General features: G+C 36.1%; 2 protein-coding genes across 2 annotated transcripts; one reads left to right on the top strand and one right to left on the bottom strand.

Annotated features, from left to right (window-relative positions):
* Window positions 1-5,081: 5,081 nt before the first annotated feature.
* On the top strand, window positions 5,082-5,927 carry LOC148293958 (uncharacterized). Its single transcript, XM_088254665.1, has 2 exons — window positions 5,082-5,384; window positions 5,463-5,927. Exons 1-2 carry the CDS (start codon window positions 5,082-5,084, stop codon window positions 5,925-5,927), a joined length of 768 nt encoding a protein of 255 aa, XP_088110791.1.
* Window positions 5,928-6,041: 114 nt separating this feature from the next.
* LOC148293959 (uncharacterized) lies at window positions 6,042-7,124 on the bottom strand. Its single transcript, XM_088254666.1, has 2 exons — window positions 6,572-7,124; window positions 6,042-6,358 (listed from the first exon to the last, which is right to left on the bottom strand). Exons 1-2 carry the CDS (start codon window positions 7,122-7,124, stop codon window positions 6,042-6,044), a joined length of 870 nt encoding a protein of 289 aa, XP_088110792.1.
* Between the last annotated feature and the right edge of the window lie 9,444 nt (window positions 7,125-16,568).

Consider the following 16,568-nt stretch of genomic DNA (forward strand, 5'->3'; position numbering starts at 1 on the left):
TCCAAATGGTTCAGATCATAGTCTGAACATTCTAACATATAGATGATGAGATGAACTCATTATTGTCAAACCGAACATGGACTTTAGTAGACTAACCACATGCATCTAAACTAATTGGTTGCAAATGGGTGTTTAGAAGGAAATATAATACCGATGGTTCTCTACAAACCTTTAAAGCCAGGTTAGTACCCAAAGGCCTTAAGCAGAAAAAGGAGTAGACTATTTCGATCCTGATTTACAATAAATCCTAGTGCACAACATTGGGAAGCAATACGTAAAATTTTAGGTTATCTATCTAAAGAAGACCATTAACTTGGGTCTATGTTACTCTAAATTTCCAACTGTATTAGAGGGTTACTCAGATGCTAGTTGGATTTCTAGTGGTAATGACAATAAAGCCACGTCAGAGTGGATATTCACAATTGGAGGAGGTGCAGTTTCTTGGGCATCAAAGAAACAAACAATTATATCACACTCTAAGATGGAATATGAGTTTATAGCATTAACAACGGCATGCAAAGAAACCGAATGGATGAGAAACTTGTTGTTTGATATAGAGTTGTGGCCACAACCAATGTCATCAATCTCTTTATTGTGATAGTGAAGCTACATTGTCTAGAGCTTATACCAAAGTGTATAATGGAAAATCTAGACACGCTTAAGACATGCGTATGTAAAACAATTGATAACAGATGGAGTTATCAATATAACGTATGTAAGGTCAAACAAAAATTTGACAGATCCATTTACTAAGGGACTCTCTAGAGATATGGTAAATAGTACATCTAGTGGAATGGGGTTGATATCCTTTACTTAAATCACCAATAATGGTAACCCAACTTTGCCTAGAACATCACTAAACCAAAGTTAAATGGGTAATAACAAGTTACTAATAAATGAATTGAATAAGCATTGAATAAATTTATATACCCTATTCCAGGATGCTCATTGCATAGTGCTATGATAAAGAGGATAAGTTTATTAAACTCTTAGTGAGGTATGATTGTTTTTCATGTCCTCAATAATAGGAATATATCATGAGTAACCTTACCTATATAAATATAAGAAGTGGTGTTGCTTCTAACAAGAGTTTTTTGGGTGTTTCTCTTGTAAATATTTATGAAACCATGAAGTAGCACATGGCCATAATAGTGCTTACTCAGTTCAAAATTTTTTACAAGAAAATTTTAATGTGATCATGTGTGTGGTATTATCCGGTTTTGACAAAATGGACACACGGTTTAAGGTGTGGAAAGGCCACCGTTGTCTCCGTCAAATCTTTGAAATATTTACACTAATTGAAGGTTAAAATCAAAAGATACCTTTGTATACATGAACATATAAGGACGATTTTATTGAAGTGTTTAAAGTATAGGCTCCTTTGTTCAAATACCCCCTATGGTTTACAAAGTGTCTCAGATTGCCCCCTGACTTTTGTAATGGCTCAAACTACTCCCTTAACTTCCATTCCGTTACTAAGGTTGCCCCGTGCTGTGAATATTCAACAAAAAATCGTTATCTTAGTTGATGTGGCAAGGGTACTCGAGTAATTTCATACAAGTGGCAAAAATTGATCAGAAATTGGTATCCAAGGTGGCTATTGGTGGGACCCATGAGATAGTATGTCATACTGGGTTAGGATTTCGAAAATTTCAGATTTGGGAAAGTGAAGAAATCGAATGGCTTAGCTGTTCAAGCCAAAGGAATCTTCAATGAAGGTTTTGGATTTTAGGTAGCGCATCTTTGAATAGGGTTTAGGAATCGCTTTTCTGTGTGTGTAAAGTTCTATCTAGCAACAGTGAGTGTAAAGTTCTATCTAGCAACAGTGAAGTGGTGCGAATATTTCAATTCGGTAAGAAATCATTGAATATTGGTTGGTGTTGGAATTTAAGGGTGCATAGAGAAGTGGTGCAAAAATGACTGTGCTTAGAGAAGCTGGAGGTTCTCAACTCGTGTGTAAGTGGTCCCATTCTTGTCTCTTCTTTATGCTTTCTCTACTATATGTCTATGTCTTGTTTATGTCCTTTTTTGGTTGAATATGTCTTTTTTTGGCCGAACCTATCTTCTTTATGTCTCTTTCTCCTTCATGTGTGCTAGTATGTGAGAACCGTGTGGTCCTGGTTGGGTGGTCCTTGTGTTGTCTATTGTTATATGAGTTTGTTAGTGTATGGGTTAAATAATCATGGTTTTTGCGGGATGAATTAGGTTGTGAATTTGTCTATATTCAATTGAATAGAACATTAAGTGCATTGACTAGTTATTAATGGGACATTTGCTGCGCTGAAATTGACAGATGAAGATGGTGATGATCTGATCACATTTAAGATGTTCCATGGAGGTAAGCTTGTGCAAAAAGGGTCAAGTGAAAGTCAGTGGTCTTACTTTGATGGTTCTATAAGTTGGTTTGATTATTGTGAGGCTAACTACATGTCAATGTTAGAGATATGAGCGATGGCTAAGGATTTGAGATATAAAGACGGTGCGGAATTCTATGGTATTGTTGCACGTATTAGGAAAGCTGTTCACATAGGATGTGATGATAGCCTATTAGGATTTATGCGTATAGTTCCTAAGAGAAATAAGAGGGTTATTGTGTTTTATTTGAATCATGAGGTTGAAACTTCAAATGAATAGACATAATTAGAGGAACAATTGCAAAAGCTTGGTGATGTGCATGTGCAAGGGTTTGATGATGTGAATGTGCAAGAGCTTGGTGAGGTGCCTGTGCAAGAGCAAGATGATGTGCATGTGCAAGAGCAAGATGATGTGCATGTGCTAGAGCAAGATGATGTGATTGTGTAAGAGGTTGGTGAGAGTTCTACCTTTAAGGATAAGGATGCAATTGATCTAGACTTTGTGCAAAATGATTATGCACAGTTTGAAGATGAGGAAGCTAACACTATTGATTATACAAAGGATGATATCTGGTTTGATGGTTATGTTGATGATAACATTGTTGATATAGATCCAAATGCTGAAGAAGATAATGACAAAGATGTCACTGGAGAGGATGAGGTTGCACTTACAGGCTAAAATACATCTTCAGATGAAGATGAAGCTTTAGCTGAAGCAAGAAGGAAGATGAAAAGAATGCCAAAGAGTTTGGATTTTAGGTCTGAAATTGACATGGAGAACCCAATATTCACACTTGGGTTAAAGTTTCCTACTGTTGCATTGTTTCGAAAAGTTTTGATGAGACATTCCGTCAATTAGGAAAGGGAGTTGAAATTTACGAAGAATGATTCAGACAAAATAAGGGTTGTGTGTGAAAGTCCATGTCCACTTATTGTGTATGCATCCAAGGTAAATAGAAGCACATACTTGCAAGTGAAAACATGTAGATTTGAACATGCATGTAGTCATGGTCGTAAGAATATATACATGTGATTGCTAAGTGGTTAGCTGAAAGGTATGTTGGGCAATTAAGGATGAATCCAAATAGGACTGCATCGTCATTTGCAGAGTAAGTGCACTTGGATTATGGTTACACCCCTTCCAGAGCAACTGTGTATTGAGCAAGGGCTTTAGCAATGGATATTGTATAGGGAAATTACACTGAACAGTATGAATCTTTGTGGGATTACTCTAATGAGTTAAGGAATAGAAATGTTGGAAGCACTGTGCTCATTAAGTTTGAATTAGATGGTAATAGACCGCAGTTTCAGAGGTTGTACACATGTCTTGGTGCATGCAAGAAATGCTTTTTGGAAGGTTGCAGGCGTGTAATATGTTTAGATGGTTGACATATAAAAGGGCCTCATCGAGGGAAATTGTTGTCTGCAATTGGGATTGATGCAAACAACGGAATGTATCCAATTGCATATGTTGTTGTAGAAGTTGAGAGTTTCAATACTTGGATGTGGTTTTTGGAAATTCTGGCTGCTGATTTGAATATTTCCAACAATAATGGTTATGTCTTCATGTCTGACAAGCAAAAGGGTCTCATTGATGCTATACATGCTTTATTCCCTAATGCTGAGCATAGGCACTGCTTAAAGCATTTGCTTGCAAACTTTATGATGGAGCATAAAGGCCTTGCATTGAAGCAGCAAATGGAATCCATTACAAGGACCACAATAGTGCCTTAGTTTAATGAAGAGATGAATAAGATGTTGAACATGTTTGGAGCTGCCCACAATTGGTTAACAGAAAAAGATCCTAGGAATTGGAGTAGGGCATATTTCAAAACCTCTTCCAAGTGTGACATTCTTATGAATAACTTATGTGAGGCTTTCAACAGAAGCATATTGAATGCAAGAGACAAGCCAATTTTGGCTATGTTAGAGCATCCACAGTTGGGGGGGGGGGGGGGGTGTATGTTAAATATACACCCCGAGCCACCGGAATCATCTCCAATGGGGAGATGTAAAGGGTTGTATATTTACATCACCTCCATGGAGATGCAAAATAAAATGTATATTTGCATCCATTTTTACATCATTTGCAGCCGGGACCCACCCGAGAAAAGAGATGAAAAATGAAGAAAAGTCAGCATAAAAGGCTGGGACCCACGCGGCTACAGTAATTGCTGGAAAAAAAATTCACATGCGGAGCAGCAACTATTTTTTTTATGAAGAATCAGCAGCCAGCAGCTTTGCAACAGCCATCAGCTTTTTTTTAATGAAGAATCAAGCAGGCAGCAGCTTTGCAACAGCCATCAGTTTTGTTTTTTATGAAGAATCAGGCAGGCAGCATCTTTTTTTTTTTATATGAAGAATCTGGCCAGGCAACAGCTTGTTTTTTTATATGAAGAATCTGGCCAGGCAGCAGCTTTTTTTTGTTTTTTTGAATCAACAGCTTTTTTTTTTGTGAAGAATCAACAGCTTTTTTTTTAAAGAATCAGCAGCTTTAATAGATGTACAGCAAACGCCTTTGAATTTTCAAAAACATGCCAACAGTTCAAGGCAGCAGCTTTAATTTTTCATGCATCTGAAATCAGCAGGTCCAAGGCCAAGAAAAATTCAGATGTTCTATATATACCCACCTCTTTGTTCATAAAATCACAATTCTTCCTACTCTCAAACATTTGGTTTTTATTTATTTATTATTATTGCGCTTTCCTATCTTTTGTGATCATCAAAATGAGTAGAATTGGAGAGGGTTCAAAAAGAGCTAAATTGCCAAACTTTTCCACTGAGGAAGATGTTGCTCTATGCCATGCATACCTAGCAATTAGTGAAGATCCAATTATTGGAAACTCCCAACAAGCTAATGCATTTTGGGCTAGGATTCAGAAACAATTCTTTGAATTGTGCCTCTCCAATCGAACTTCTAACAGCCTCAAATGCCGATGGAATTTCATTCGGCCACGATGTCAGAAGTATTGGGAGTGTCTCGTTGAAGCGGATAGGAAAAATAAAAGTGGATCCAGTGAGCTGAACAAGGTAAATCTATTTTGTTATTAATCTCTAAATGTTGTATTTTTGATTCACTAATTTTAAATTTATTTTATCATTCTATAGGTGGACCTAGCAAAAACTTTGTACCATGAGAACGGCCCTCCATTTCGTTTGGAACATTGTTTTGCAGTTCTGAAGAATGCAATCAAGTGGTCAACCGTAGATGTTGACATGTCCCCACCGGCCACTATGTCTCTGAACCTTGACGTTGACTTAGATTCTGATGAGCTTGGTGAGAGTGTTCCTGAGACCCAGTACAACAGTGAAATCCCACGGCCACAAAAGAGGGCAATAGGAAGGAAGGCTGCTAAAATTGCCAAACAAAAAGGCACTGCAGATAGTGAAAGCAGTGTTAAATACAACTCTGCACTCTCATCGTTCAATTCAAGACGTGAAACAATGGATGAGTATAAAGTCATGTTGGTAGAAACAAAGGATATGACTCCAGATAGAAAGGCGTATTGGAAATACCAGCAAAAAAAAAATTATGAAGTCATGTCAAGCTTCTCGAGCTTTGGAGTTGGATGAGGATGTGTATCGTCCTGACCCCCCTCCCGGGTTTGATCAAGAATGAGTTTTACGTTTATGTTGTACTTTATGTTTAAGAAATAAAATGTAATGGCAGATTTTATCGAGGTTGAGCTAGAAAAAGGACGTAGCGGGAATATTATGCAAAATGATGCAAGCATTCATGATTCGCTGAAGATCTTCTTGATGCCAAAAGCGAGCAGGGCCCCTAAGGATAGCAAATCGTGCTTGAAGGATACCAAATGCTCGTTCCACGTCCTTGCGATACGCCTCTTGTTTCCTTGAAAAAAGTTTTTTCTTCCGACCCTGGGGTTGAGAAACTGTTTGAACAATATTTGACCATTTGGGGTATATCCCATCAGCAAGATAATATCCCTGGTTGTATTCGGTACCATTGACAATAAATTGAACATTTGGTGCACGCCCCTCAAGTACCTGCACAAAAAGGGGTGACGAGTAAAGCACATTAAGGTCATTGTGTGAACCGGGCATTCCAAAATAAGAATGCCAAATCCATGTGTCATATGAAGCTACAGCCTCAAGAATAATAGTTGGACGACCATGGTGGCCCACATAAGCTCCATGGTGAGCAGTTGGACAATTTTTCCATTCCTAATGCATGCAGTCCAAGCTCCCAAGCATGCCCGGAAAACCGCGCTTTTGCCCCTTTCTCAAGAGCCTTGCAAGGTCAGCTGGTGTCGGTGATCGAAGGTACTCGCTGCCGTATATTGCATGGATTGTATGACAGAATCTCTTCAAAGTCTCAATAGATGTGGTTTCCGCAATTCTTAGGTTCTCGTCGATTTGATCGGCAGGTGTTCCATACCCAATCATACGTAAGGCAGCTGTTAACTTTTGATGGGTGGACAAACCGAGATTTCCACAAGCATCTCGTCGTTGTTGGAAGTAAGTGTCGTAGTTCATGACTTGTTCTAGGATTCGGTTGAACAAGGAAGGCCTCATGCGAAATCTCCTCCGGAACTTATCTGCATTATACACAGGAGTGACACAAAAATAATCTTTCATAAGGCGCATATGGCCAGCTTCTCGTTCTCTTGGTACATACCTCCTTCTTGATGACGATCCACCATGTGTTGCCTTCTCTGCATTCTTTTTCTGTGATATCTCCCATTCTACGAACATCTCCTCCATAATTTCGTCGTCGGAATCGGTGTCAAACAAGTGTTGGTTGCTCATTCTATTGTTTTTTTTTTAGGGGGGAGGGGGGGGGGGGGGTTGTGGAGGAAGAAGAAAGAACAAAAGATACGATGGATGTTCTTGATGAAGTAAAGGTAGAGATAGGTTTGATGAAGTGAAGATATTTATAGGAAATCAATGATATCTTATATGAGAATCAAAGGGGTGAGATGAAGAAAAGAGAATCTGATCCAAGGGTTGAGATGAAGATAAGAGAAATCCGATCCAACGGTTGAAGATGAGATCAAATTATATCATGTCGTATCTTGAATTGTGTGCAAATCAGAAACAAAAATGGATGTTGAATTGTCTGCAAAAATGTGATAATATACCAACGGTTCAGATTAAATGTACTTCACAATCCAACGATTCTTTTTGGATGAAATCATATCTTCTCCGAATTTAAATATTTTTAGGTCTATTTGTTTGAAAAAATAAAATTAACCTACTACAAAAAAAATTAATTTCATAAAGTTAACACAAAATAAAAATTTAACACAAAAACGAATTATACATCTTTAGATTTACATCGTTTCCCATTGGAGCAAAAAACGAATTTACACCCCCCGAAGGTGTAAAGGGGATGTAAAAGTGGCTTTACACCCCCGAATTTACACCCCCCCCCCCCCCCCACTGTGGATGCTCTTAAAAAGAATTAGGTTGTACATTATGCTATCGATGGCTACAAGAGAGGTTAGATGTGACAAGTGGCATGAACAAGTGGGGCAAAGGATTAGAGGTATTTTAGAAAAAAGGAAAGGAAAGGGTCAGTGGTACATTCTTAGGGTTGCTGGAATCAACATATTCCAGGTAATGCACTAAAGTGGGAGGACACTTGTTGTTGATTTAAATGCCCACTCTTGTTCATTTAGAGGTTGGGATTTGACTAGGCTACCCTATGAACATACTTGTGCTGCCATTAGTAGGCATCATGGAGCCCCTGAGGACTATATGACTGATTCGTACAAGAAAGAAACTTTCATGAAATCTTATGAATCTATGGTTATGCCAATGCCGAGCCAAGATCAATGAGTGAAAACTAGGCTACCTCCATTGAAGCCTCCCAAATACCACAAGCAGCTTGGTAGACCTAAGAAAGCAAGGAATAAAGCTGCTAATGAACCTAAGAAGCCAAAGAATCTATACAAGCTGCCAAAGTACGGAATTCCACTAAAATGTGGCAATTGTGGGGGAGAAGGACATAATCGAAGAGGTTGTAAGGTATGATGAAGGGTCTTTCTTACTGTGCTGCAAAACTAATTTTTTATATATATAAATTGTAAGCTCCTCGATTGTATTTACTCAATTTTTACCCTTCTCAAGAATCTAAAAACCCTTTCTTAAAGCCTCCCAAGAAGAAATTAGCAAAAGCAAAGCTTCCTGTAAGCTCTTATTTTGACCTATAGTTAAGGTACGTTCCTATTTTTAGACTTTTCAATTTGACCTATGGTTGGAAATTCTTATTTTTCAGGTAAGAAAGAGTGCCAATACATATGAACATAATGGCCAACATACAAGGCAGTTTAGGAAAAGAAGCAAGGAGATGGTTCCCAAAGCTTGGTTCCCTCACAATAAACTAAAGCTTCAACAAGTGCACCTAGTGTTCCAAATCCATGAGCATATCAAACTAGGCAGAGAAAGAAGCAAGGTGATAGCTCCCAATGCTTGGTTCCCACACAACAAGGTGAAGCTTCAATAAGTGCACCTACTGTACCAAATCTAGGGGACATCAAAGGCAGAGAAAGAAGTCACAAGCATCTTTACAAAGGAAGCACTTTGTGAAGGACCCATTTTTTCACCCATGATGAAGAATGGGAGTTGGATTAGGACAAGATTGGGTTGCTTATTTTGTTATGAACTTGGGGGTTGATTTTTTTTTTTTTTTTGGTTATTTCACTCTAGGCAGGTTTGGGTTGCAAGTTGTTTAGGCTTAGTTTGGTATTGCTGTGCTTTTAAAAAAAACTGCTTCTGCTGTGCTGTGAAAATAAACAGCTGTGAAGTGAAGCAGCAAAGTGTTTGGTAATTTATATTTGTAAAAGTGATGTGAGTATAAAAAGCAGTCTTATAATGTTTGGTAAACTTTTTTATAGAAGTGCTGTGAGAGTGTATAATGACAATAAAGGGCACCATAATGAATTTTTTTTTTAAACCTAAAATTATCATAAAAAATAAAAAATGTATAGTTTTTTCTCCTTTTTTTCAGTTACAATAGTTTTTTCTCCCTTTTGTTTCTTCCTTTCCAGGCCCATTCCCCTTTTTTTTTCTTTCTCTTTCTCTTTTCTTCTTCCTTCACGGGCCCCAATTTTTTTTTCCTCTGTTTCTTCCTTTCTTCTTCCTTTCAGGCTCCATTCCCCTTTTTTTCTTCTTTCTCCGTCCTCTGCTTTCTCTTTTCTTCTTCCTTCACGGGCCCCAATTTTTTTTTCCTCTCCCTCTTCTCTCCTTCCCACCCCCCCCCCCCCCTTTTTTTTTCTTTCGTCATCTTCCTCATCCAAAATATTCAAAACTTGTTTTTGTTGTGATTTCATACAAATTCGTGTTTGTGGAAGTATATCTATATATACGCCATGAAGTCGAGCATCTGCAATTTTGATTTTGCTTTCTCTCCCTAGTTCTCTATCCTTGTCTCTCTCTCCCTTCCGATCTCTCTTTATTTTCCCCATCAAAGTTGCATATCTTCATTCCCTTCCAAGTCGCAGATCTTCTAGGTTTGTAAAATAGGAAGCTGGGTTGGTGGGGTTTTGGGTTGAGTTGGTAGCTTTGAGGGATTGAGGAAGGGAAAAAGTTGCAGAGAGAGGATGAGGTGAGCACGTTGCAGAGAGAACAAAACAACTACAAAAAAATCCAAGAGGAACAACTACTGAGAGGCTCGAACCGGGATAACGAGGATAAAAGCCTGTAATTGTTTGAAACAAATAAGGGCAATATGGGCAATATGAAAATTTCATTAAACCCTCCGCATGCTTCTCCGCGCAGCAGTTTTTAGAAGCAGGTTGTGAGCTGCTTCTGTTTTTTAGCTTTGAATGACAGCAACTTATAAAATAAGCAGGTTGAATTGGTTTTACCAAACACTCAAATCTCCAAAACTTCTTTTCAAAGCTGCTTTTTTTTTTTAAGTTAAGCAATACCAAACTAAGCCTTAGTCATGTACAGCTTCACAATTCGACACTAGTTTTTTGGACATATTTTGGATAGATATGGGGTGATTTTGGACATATTTTGGATAGATCATGGGGTGAAATCCTGCAAATGATTGATGTTTTTCAACTTTTGATATTGAAATGCAAATGAAAACTTTTATGTTGCCTCTTCTTTTATTTTTTATTTATTTGTCAAAAGGTAGGATTCCTTCATTAGAGAAATATGGGAATGGGAGTAAAAATAATTTCCCAAGCTCAGGGAATGATGTTGCTTCTAGCAAAGTACATCAAGACAGACAACTATATGATACAAACAAATTCATCTAAAATAAAATCTCAAAGGCTAGAACCAAAAGGCCACAATTATTGGCAACTATATGCTTGGTTCATCTATCATGTATTTTTAATGTAGAGAATATATCCATTCAACTGTAGAACCAACTATATGCATGGTTTATCTATCATGCTTGATATATGCTGGGTCTCTCCCTTCTTGTTTCTTCAAGGCCTTGCTTTGTCTGCTTTCCATTCTTTTCTTTTTTTAATCAGTTTTATCTTTTCTCCCACCTTTAGAAAAATAAAGCATAAGCATTTTCACTATTATTCGAATTTTGTGAAAGGTAACTATCTCGGTTTCATATATAAATTTATATAGAATCTTTGAAAAAGGCATTTCTTCATAAGAAGGAAAAGACTTACCATCTTTGGGATATGATGCTACACCGCTGCTCAATACCTTAGGGGATCGACTCTATTACATAAGTGGATTCCTAACTTTTATCTCATATCATGACATAAGTAAGCAGTTCTTACTGTATCGGACCAAAACCTACTACAAAATAGAATGCCTTTAGCAAGGGCGATTTATGGTCGGAAAAGGCGTTTTGCCGTCAGAAATACTCTTTTTCGACGGCAAATTGCCGTCTGAAGTCATCGGAAAAACGCTAGTTGCAAATAGTTTTTTTTTACCACTCCGTGGAAAATAATGTTTTTCCGACGCCCATGTTTCGTTGATATTGCTTAAATTTCTGTCGAAAATGAATTTTCAAAAAACGATACAAATTCATTTCCAACCATAGCTCTGGTCGCAAATACATATGCAGCTATAGAAAATAATTTTTTATTGAGATCTTTTGTTTTGTGATAATATATTTTTGACCAATGGCTATTTGTCGAAAATAATATTTCTGATCCTAAATTACTATTTGTGATCAATATAATTTGTCGGAATTTTGCATTTCCAACATGGAAGTGTGTCGAAAAAAATGTTTTTCCGACTACATTTATAGCAATTATCAAGAGTAAAAAGTCATCAGAATGTACGAATATTTTGTAAAAGAAATTTTTTTAAAAAATTTCAATGAGAAATTGTTGCCCGAAAAATAATATATATTATTATTAGTAAAAGACCAATGTAACAAATTCCAAAACTCATTACAATCCTAAGATATATCCTTTATCAATAGTCCTCGAAGCCCACTTCCAACCGAATAAGGTGTTTGAATGTAGTTTTCATGTTTTCTTGTGACTTGTATGTAAATATGGCTTTCTTGAAATGCAAAACCTTATCTCATGATTCAAGCACACCTACATACAAATAGTTATGATCTTAAATTAAAAACATATAAATATTCTTTTAGATGGAAAAAAAAATATTATGAGGAATCAAAAAAACATAATACATGCCTTAATTGAAATAAAGACATAGGTGATTGAACTAAATTTTACACATAACAGAAAGTGGCTTCTTATTTCAATGTTATTTCAAACTTAAACTTCAGATTTAAATTATGATAATCACAAATTGATCTTTATGAGGTAAAAAAAACGATTAGGAGTTTAATAACATACCTAAAACATGACAAAATGGATCAAATAAAGAACTGAGGCAACAAAACTAGTTAAATAATAATAAAAGAGTACACATAGAATAGAAGAACAAGAGAAGAAACAACATGGTAATCACAGAGTGCTCCTCATGTCACTAACTTGTATCGATCAACAAAACAACAATATTATAGCATTCCAGAAAATAACTCACATACTGTTAGTGTAAGAGAACATGTGCTAGTGTAAGAGAGACAAGTCTATAAAAGTCTTTTAAGTGCATTACCGTGTAAGATAAAAAGAAAGGAGAATAATATAGTCTCCTCCCATATTGAGAGATCCTTGCAGATTCATGCAAAACCTTTTGACAAAGAGAAAAAAGTTGTTTACTAGTCTAACCAGCATATCAACTAAGAATGCAAAATAGGGCTAAACATTATAATATAACATGACAGCAGCCAAAATGAAAACTAAAATACAACAGCACTCAAATCATAAAATATAACTTATAAAGAGATATCCCAACCATCTCGCATGCTTCATTTGTCAGTCGTTCATACACCAATTTACCATTATCTACTAGAGTTCTACAGCTTCATCTTGCATATTCGATTAAAGAAAACAATGGCATCGAAAAAAAGTTAGGACAATCAAAATTATTGACCATCCAACATTCTTTCACCAACACAATATTTATCAGTACCTTGTTCTTGACATCTTTTGTGGCCTATAGCAATAGAAAGAGTCAATAGACCTCTTAAATGAAAAACAGAACAACACATGTAAAACCAATTAACAATTAACAAAATTAAAGAAAATGAAGCTGCGAACTGAATTAAAAGTTTTAATTTACCTTTTTTCATGACTCAAACGGACAAATTTGTACCAAAATCAAGGAAAAATCGAAACCTGAAACTCAGAAAAAACAAAATTCAGATATATATATATATATATAGAAAGAAAAAAAATCACTTCTCCAAGTCATGCTCATTGATAGACGAAAGATAAGGGGTGCATATACAACATTGCTATTTTAGGGTTGGACTCAGAGATATTTGTGAGAGTTGGAGAGTTTCTAGATGAGAGAAAGGAAGTAAGGGTTTGGGTAAAAAGAGATAGAATCAAAGACAAAGAGACTAAGAGAGAGAGAGACAGACGGATGACGAGAGAGAGTGTTGAGATTGCTGGCTAATCTTCTAGCGAAAGAGATAAAACCAAAGATAGAGAGACCCAGACAAAGAGTGGGTGTGGGAATTTTAGGGTTTGGGTACAATAAAGCGTGAAATTAGGATTTTCGTGAAAAAAAAGGGCCATAGGAAAACAAAATTGGGCAAAAATTGGCAACAAATAAAAACGAAGAAAAAGGATATGATTTCACTTGTCCATAAATTCGGTTTAATATCAATTTGATATGATTTCACTCCTAAAAATCATAATAAATACATTAAAATTTGAAAAATTCACCGAAAATTCCTATGAAATTATAGTGACATTCTCCTCGTACTAAAGCTTGCAAAATCTTATTTTTACATATTAAAATTCAAAGTGACAACCAAAACTCAAAATAGTTTGTAAACAAACCAAACACTAGTTAATGTTTGATAACCTAACACTCATGCTTCTTTCATCCAATGATTACTTTGAACTCAATTATGTGGAATCACAATTTTAGACTTCTAAAATGAAAGGATTTGTCATAAGGAGTGTGTAGCTTTGTTCGTTATATTTTTTAAATTTTTATTTAATCTGTTATGAATTTTTTAAGATAAACAACAAAAAAGTAAGAAAAATGACATGTGGCGCTGTGGTATGAGGACACGCATCACCAACACAGAAAAAGCACTTGTAAGAAATATGGATTTTGTATGATTTCACACCTATAAATCATAATAAATACATTAATAATTTGAAATTATCATTAAAAATTCCTACGAACTCCTAGTGACATTCTCTTCGTCCTAAAGCTTCGAAAATATTATTTTCACTAATAAAATTTCAAAGTGACAATAAAAACTTAAATTAGTTTGTAAACACACCAAACAATAGTTAATGTTTGATAAGCTAACACTCTTGCTTCTTTGATCCCTCATATATGTAGAATCATGATTTTAGACCTCTAAAATCGAAGGATTTGCCGTCAGGAATGCATAGCTTTTTTCGGTGTATTTTTCTTATTTTTTATTTAATTTGTTAAGATAATCATTTCCGACGACAGCTAATTCTCCTTGTAAATAGAAATATTATTACCGACAACCATATGTTGCCCTCAAAACTAGGTTGTGATTTTCGACAAAAGTGAATATACCCTCGGAAACAAGCACAACTATTATCGACGAGGATGTCTTTGGTCGAAAATATAGCAGCATTATCGAGCGGACATATTTCTTCTCGGTAGTAGTCAAATAATTACGACGGGATGAGAATCCCCTCGGACTAACATAATTTTTTTCGTTAAAAAGTTGGCGCCAAGTTTTCTCGCCAAATAAATTACATTTCTGACGACCACAGAGACTTTTTTCGACGATTGTTCCTTTGTCGGAAATAAATTCCAGCCCCATGCCATATTTCCAACGGACAACATTTTTTTGTCGGAAAAAACATTTTTACCGAAAGAATTTGGGGGCCCTCGGAAAAAGTTGGCCGGTAATGAACCTTTTTTTTGTACTATCATTGCATATTTATATATATCAATATAACAATAAACACATTTCAAAGTACAGGATGTGAATGATGAGAGGAATGGTTCAGGGTGATATACGGATATCAAATAGCACAATATGGATAAATGATAGGCAAAACATCGCTCACAAGTAAGTCAAACCATGCTTCATTCTCCAAATTAGTGCCATGCTCCGCACAATTTCTTACACAAACAAGAAAGTTGATGGGATGCCCATCCACCATCCACTTAGATATAATGAATTTAACCTCATATGTCATATTTTGCTTAGTAACTGGATTTCCTCTGCTAGAAGTAATAGGATTATGAGCTGTTAATTTAGTATGCCACATCACCGCAAATTCGGCTTCATTTGCAAAGAAGTAATACCAATAACCTTTAAATACTTTCTTTGCATCGTCCCCTGCAACAAAATTGGTACTGTCAAAAAACTATCACACAACCAAAAACCTGTTTTTCATATTCTCTGTATGTGTCTTCAATATGCACCAATAAAGACAACATGACAGCGACATCGTTGTGCAAGATCCTACAGAAGAATTCTAGCTCATTGGGCAGTAAAACATCATGAATGATGTTGATTACACGTTCAAACATTTCGATATCACGCTGAGCCTGAACCATGATTTCAATTTTTGAATATTTTGGACAGCCTAATACCGTGCTTCCGTTTCTTAGCCATATGTTATCCAGGGTGACATTCTCATGCCAATCACCAGTATAATCGAGCACATGCATCATCGACGTGATAATATCCCTGTAAATAGAACGTAGGGAAGCAATGATATAATCGGTTACCGGATCGACAAGTGGAATTTGTTCCCTCTTCATCTTCGTAACCAAAGCAGAAAGCGAGGAAATTACTCGCTCAGTGAAGACATTAATAATCATTGAAAATTCATACGAACTCCTAGTGACATTCTCTTCGTCCTAAAGCTTCGAAAATATTATTTTTACTAATAAAATTTCAAAGTGACAATAAAAACTTAAATTAGTTTGTAAACACACCAAACACTAGTTAATGTTTGATAAGCTAACACTCTTTGCTTCTTTGATCCCTCAATTATGTAGAATCATGATTTTAGACCTCTAAAATGGAAGGATTTGTCGTAAGGAATGCATAGCTTTTTTCGGTGTATTTTTCTTATTTTTTATTTAATTCGTTAAGATAATCATTTTCGACGACTGCTAATTCCCCTCGCAAATAGAAATATTATTACTGACAACCATATGTTGCCCTCGAAACTAGGTTGTGATTTCCGGCAAAAGTGAATATGCCCTCGGAAACAAACACAACTATTACCGACGATGATGTGTTTGGTTGTAAATATAACATCATTGCCGAGCGGACATATTTCTTCTCGGAAGTAGTCAAACAATTACGACGGGATGAGAATCCCCTCGGAAATAATCATCTTATTTTCGACAAACATAATTTTTGTCATTAATAAAGTTGGCGCCAAGTTTTACCGCCGAATAAATTACATTTCCGACGATTGTAAAGACTTTTTTCGAGGGTTGTTCCTTTTTCGGAAATAAATTCCATCCCCGTGCCATATTTCCAACAGAGAACATTTTTTTGTCCGAAAAAACACTTTTACCGAGGGAATTTGGGGGCCCTCGGAAAAAGTTGGCCGGTAATGAACCTTTTTTCGTACTTTCATTGCATATTTGGAAATATCAATATAACAATAAACACATTTCAAAGTAAGGGATGTGAATGATGAGAGGATGGTTCAGGGTGATATACGGATATCAAATAGCACAACATGGATAAATGATCAGGCAAAACATCACTCA

This window comes from Prunus avium, chromosome 6, assembly GCF_965620075.1.
Source record: "Prunus avium chromosome 6, drPruAviu1.hap1.1, whole genome shotgun sequence".
NCBI lineage: Eukaryota > Viridiplantae > Streptophyta > Magnoliopsida > Rosales > Rosaceae > Prunus > Prunus avium.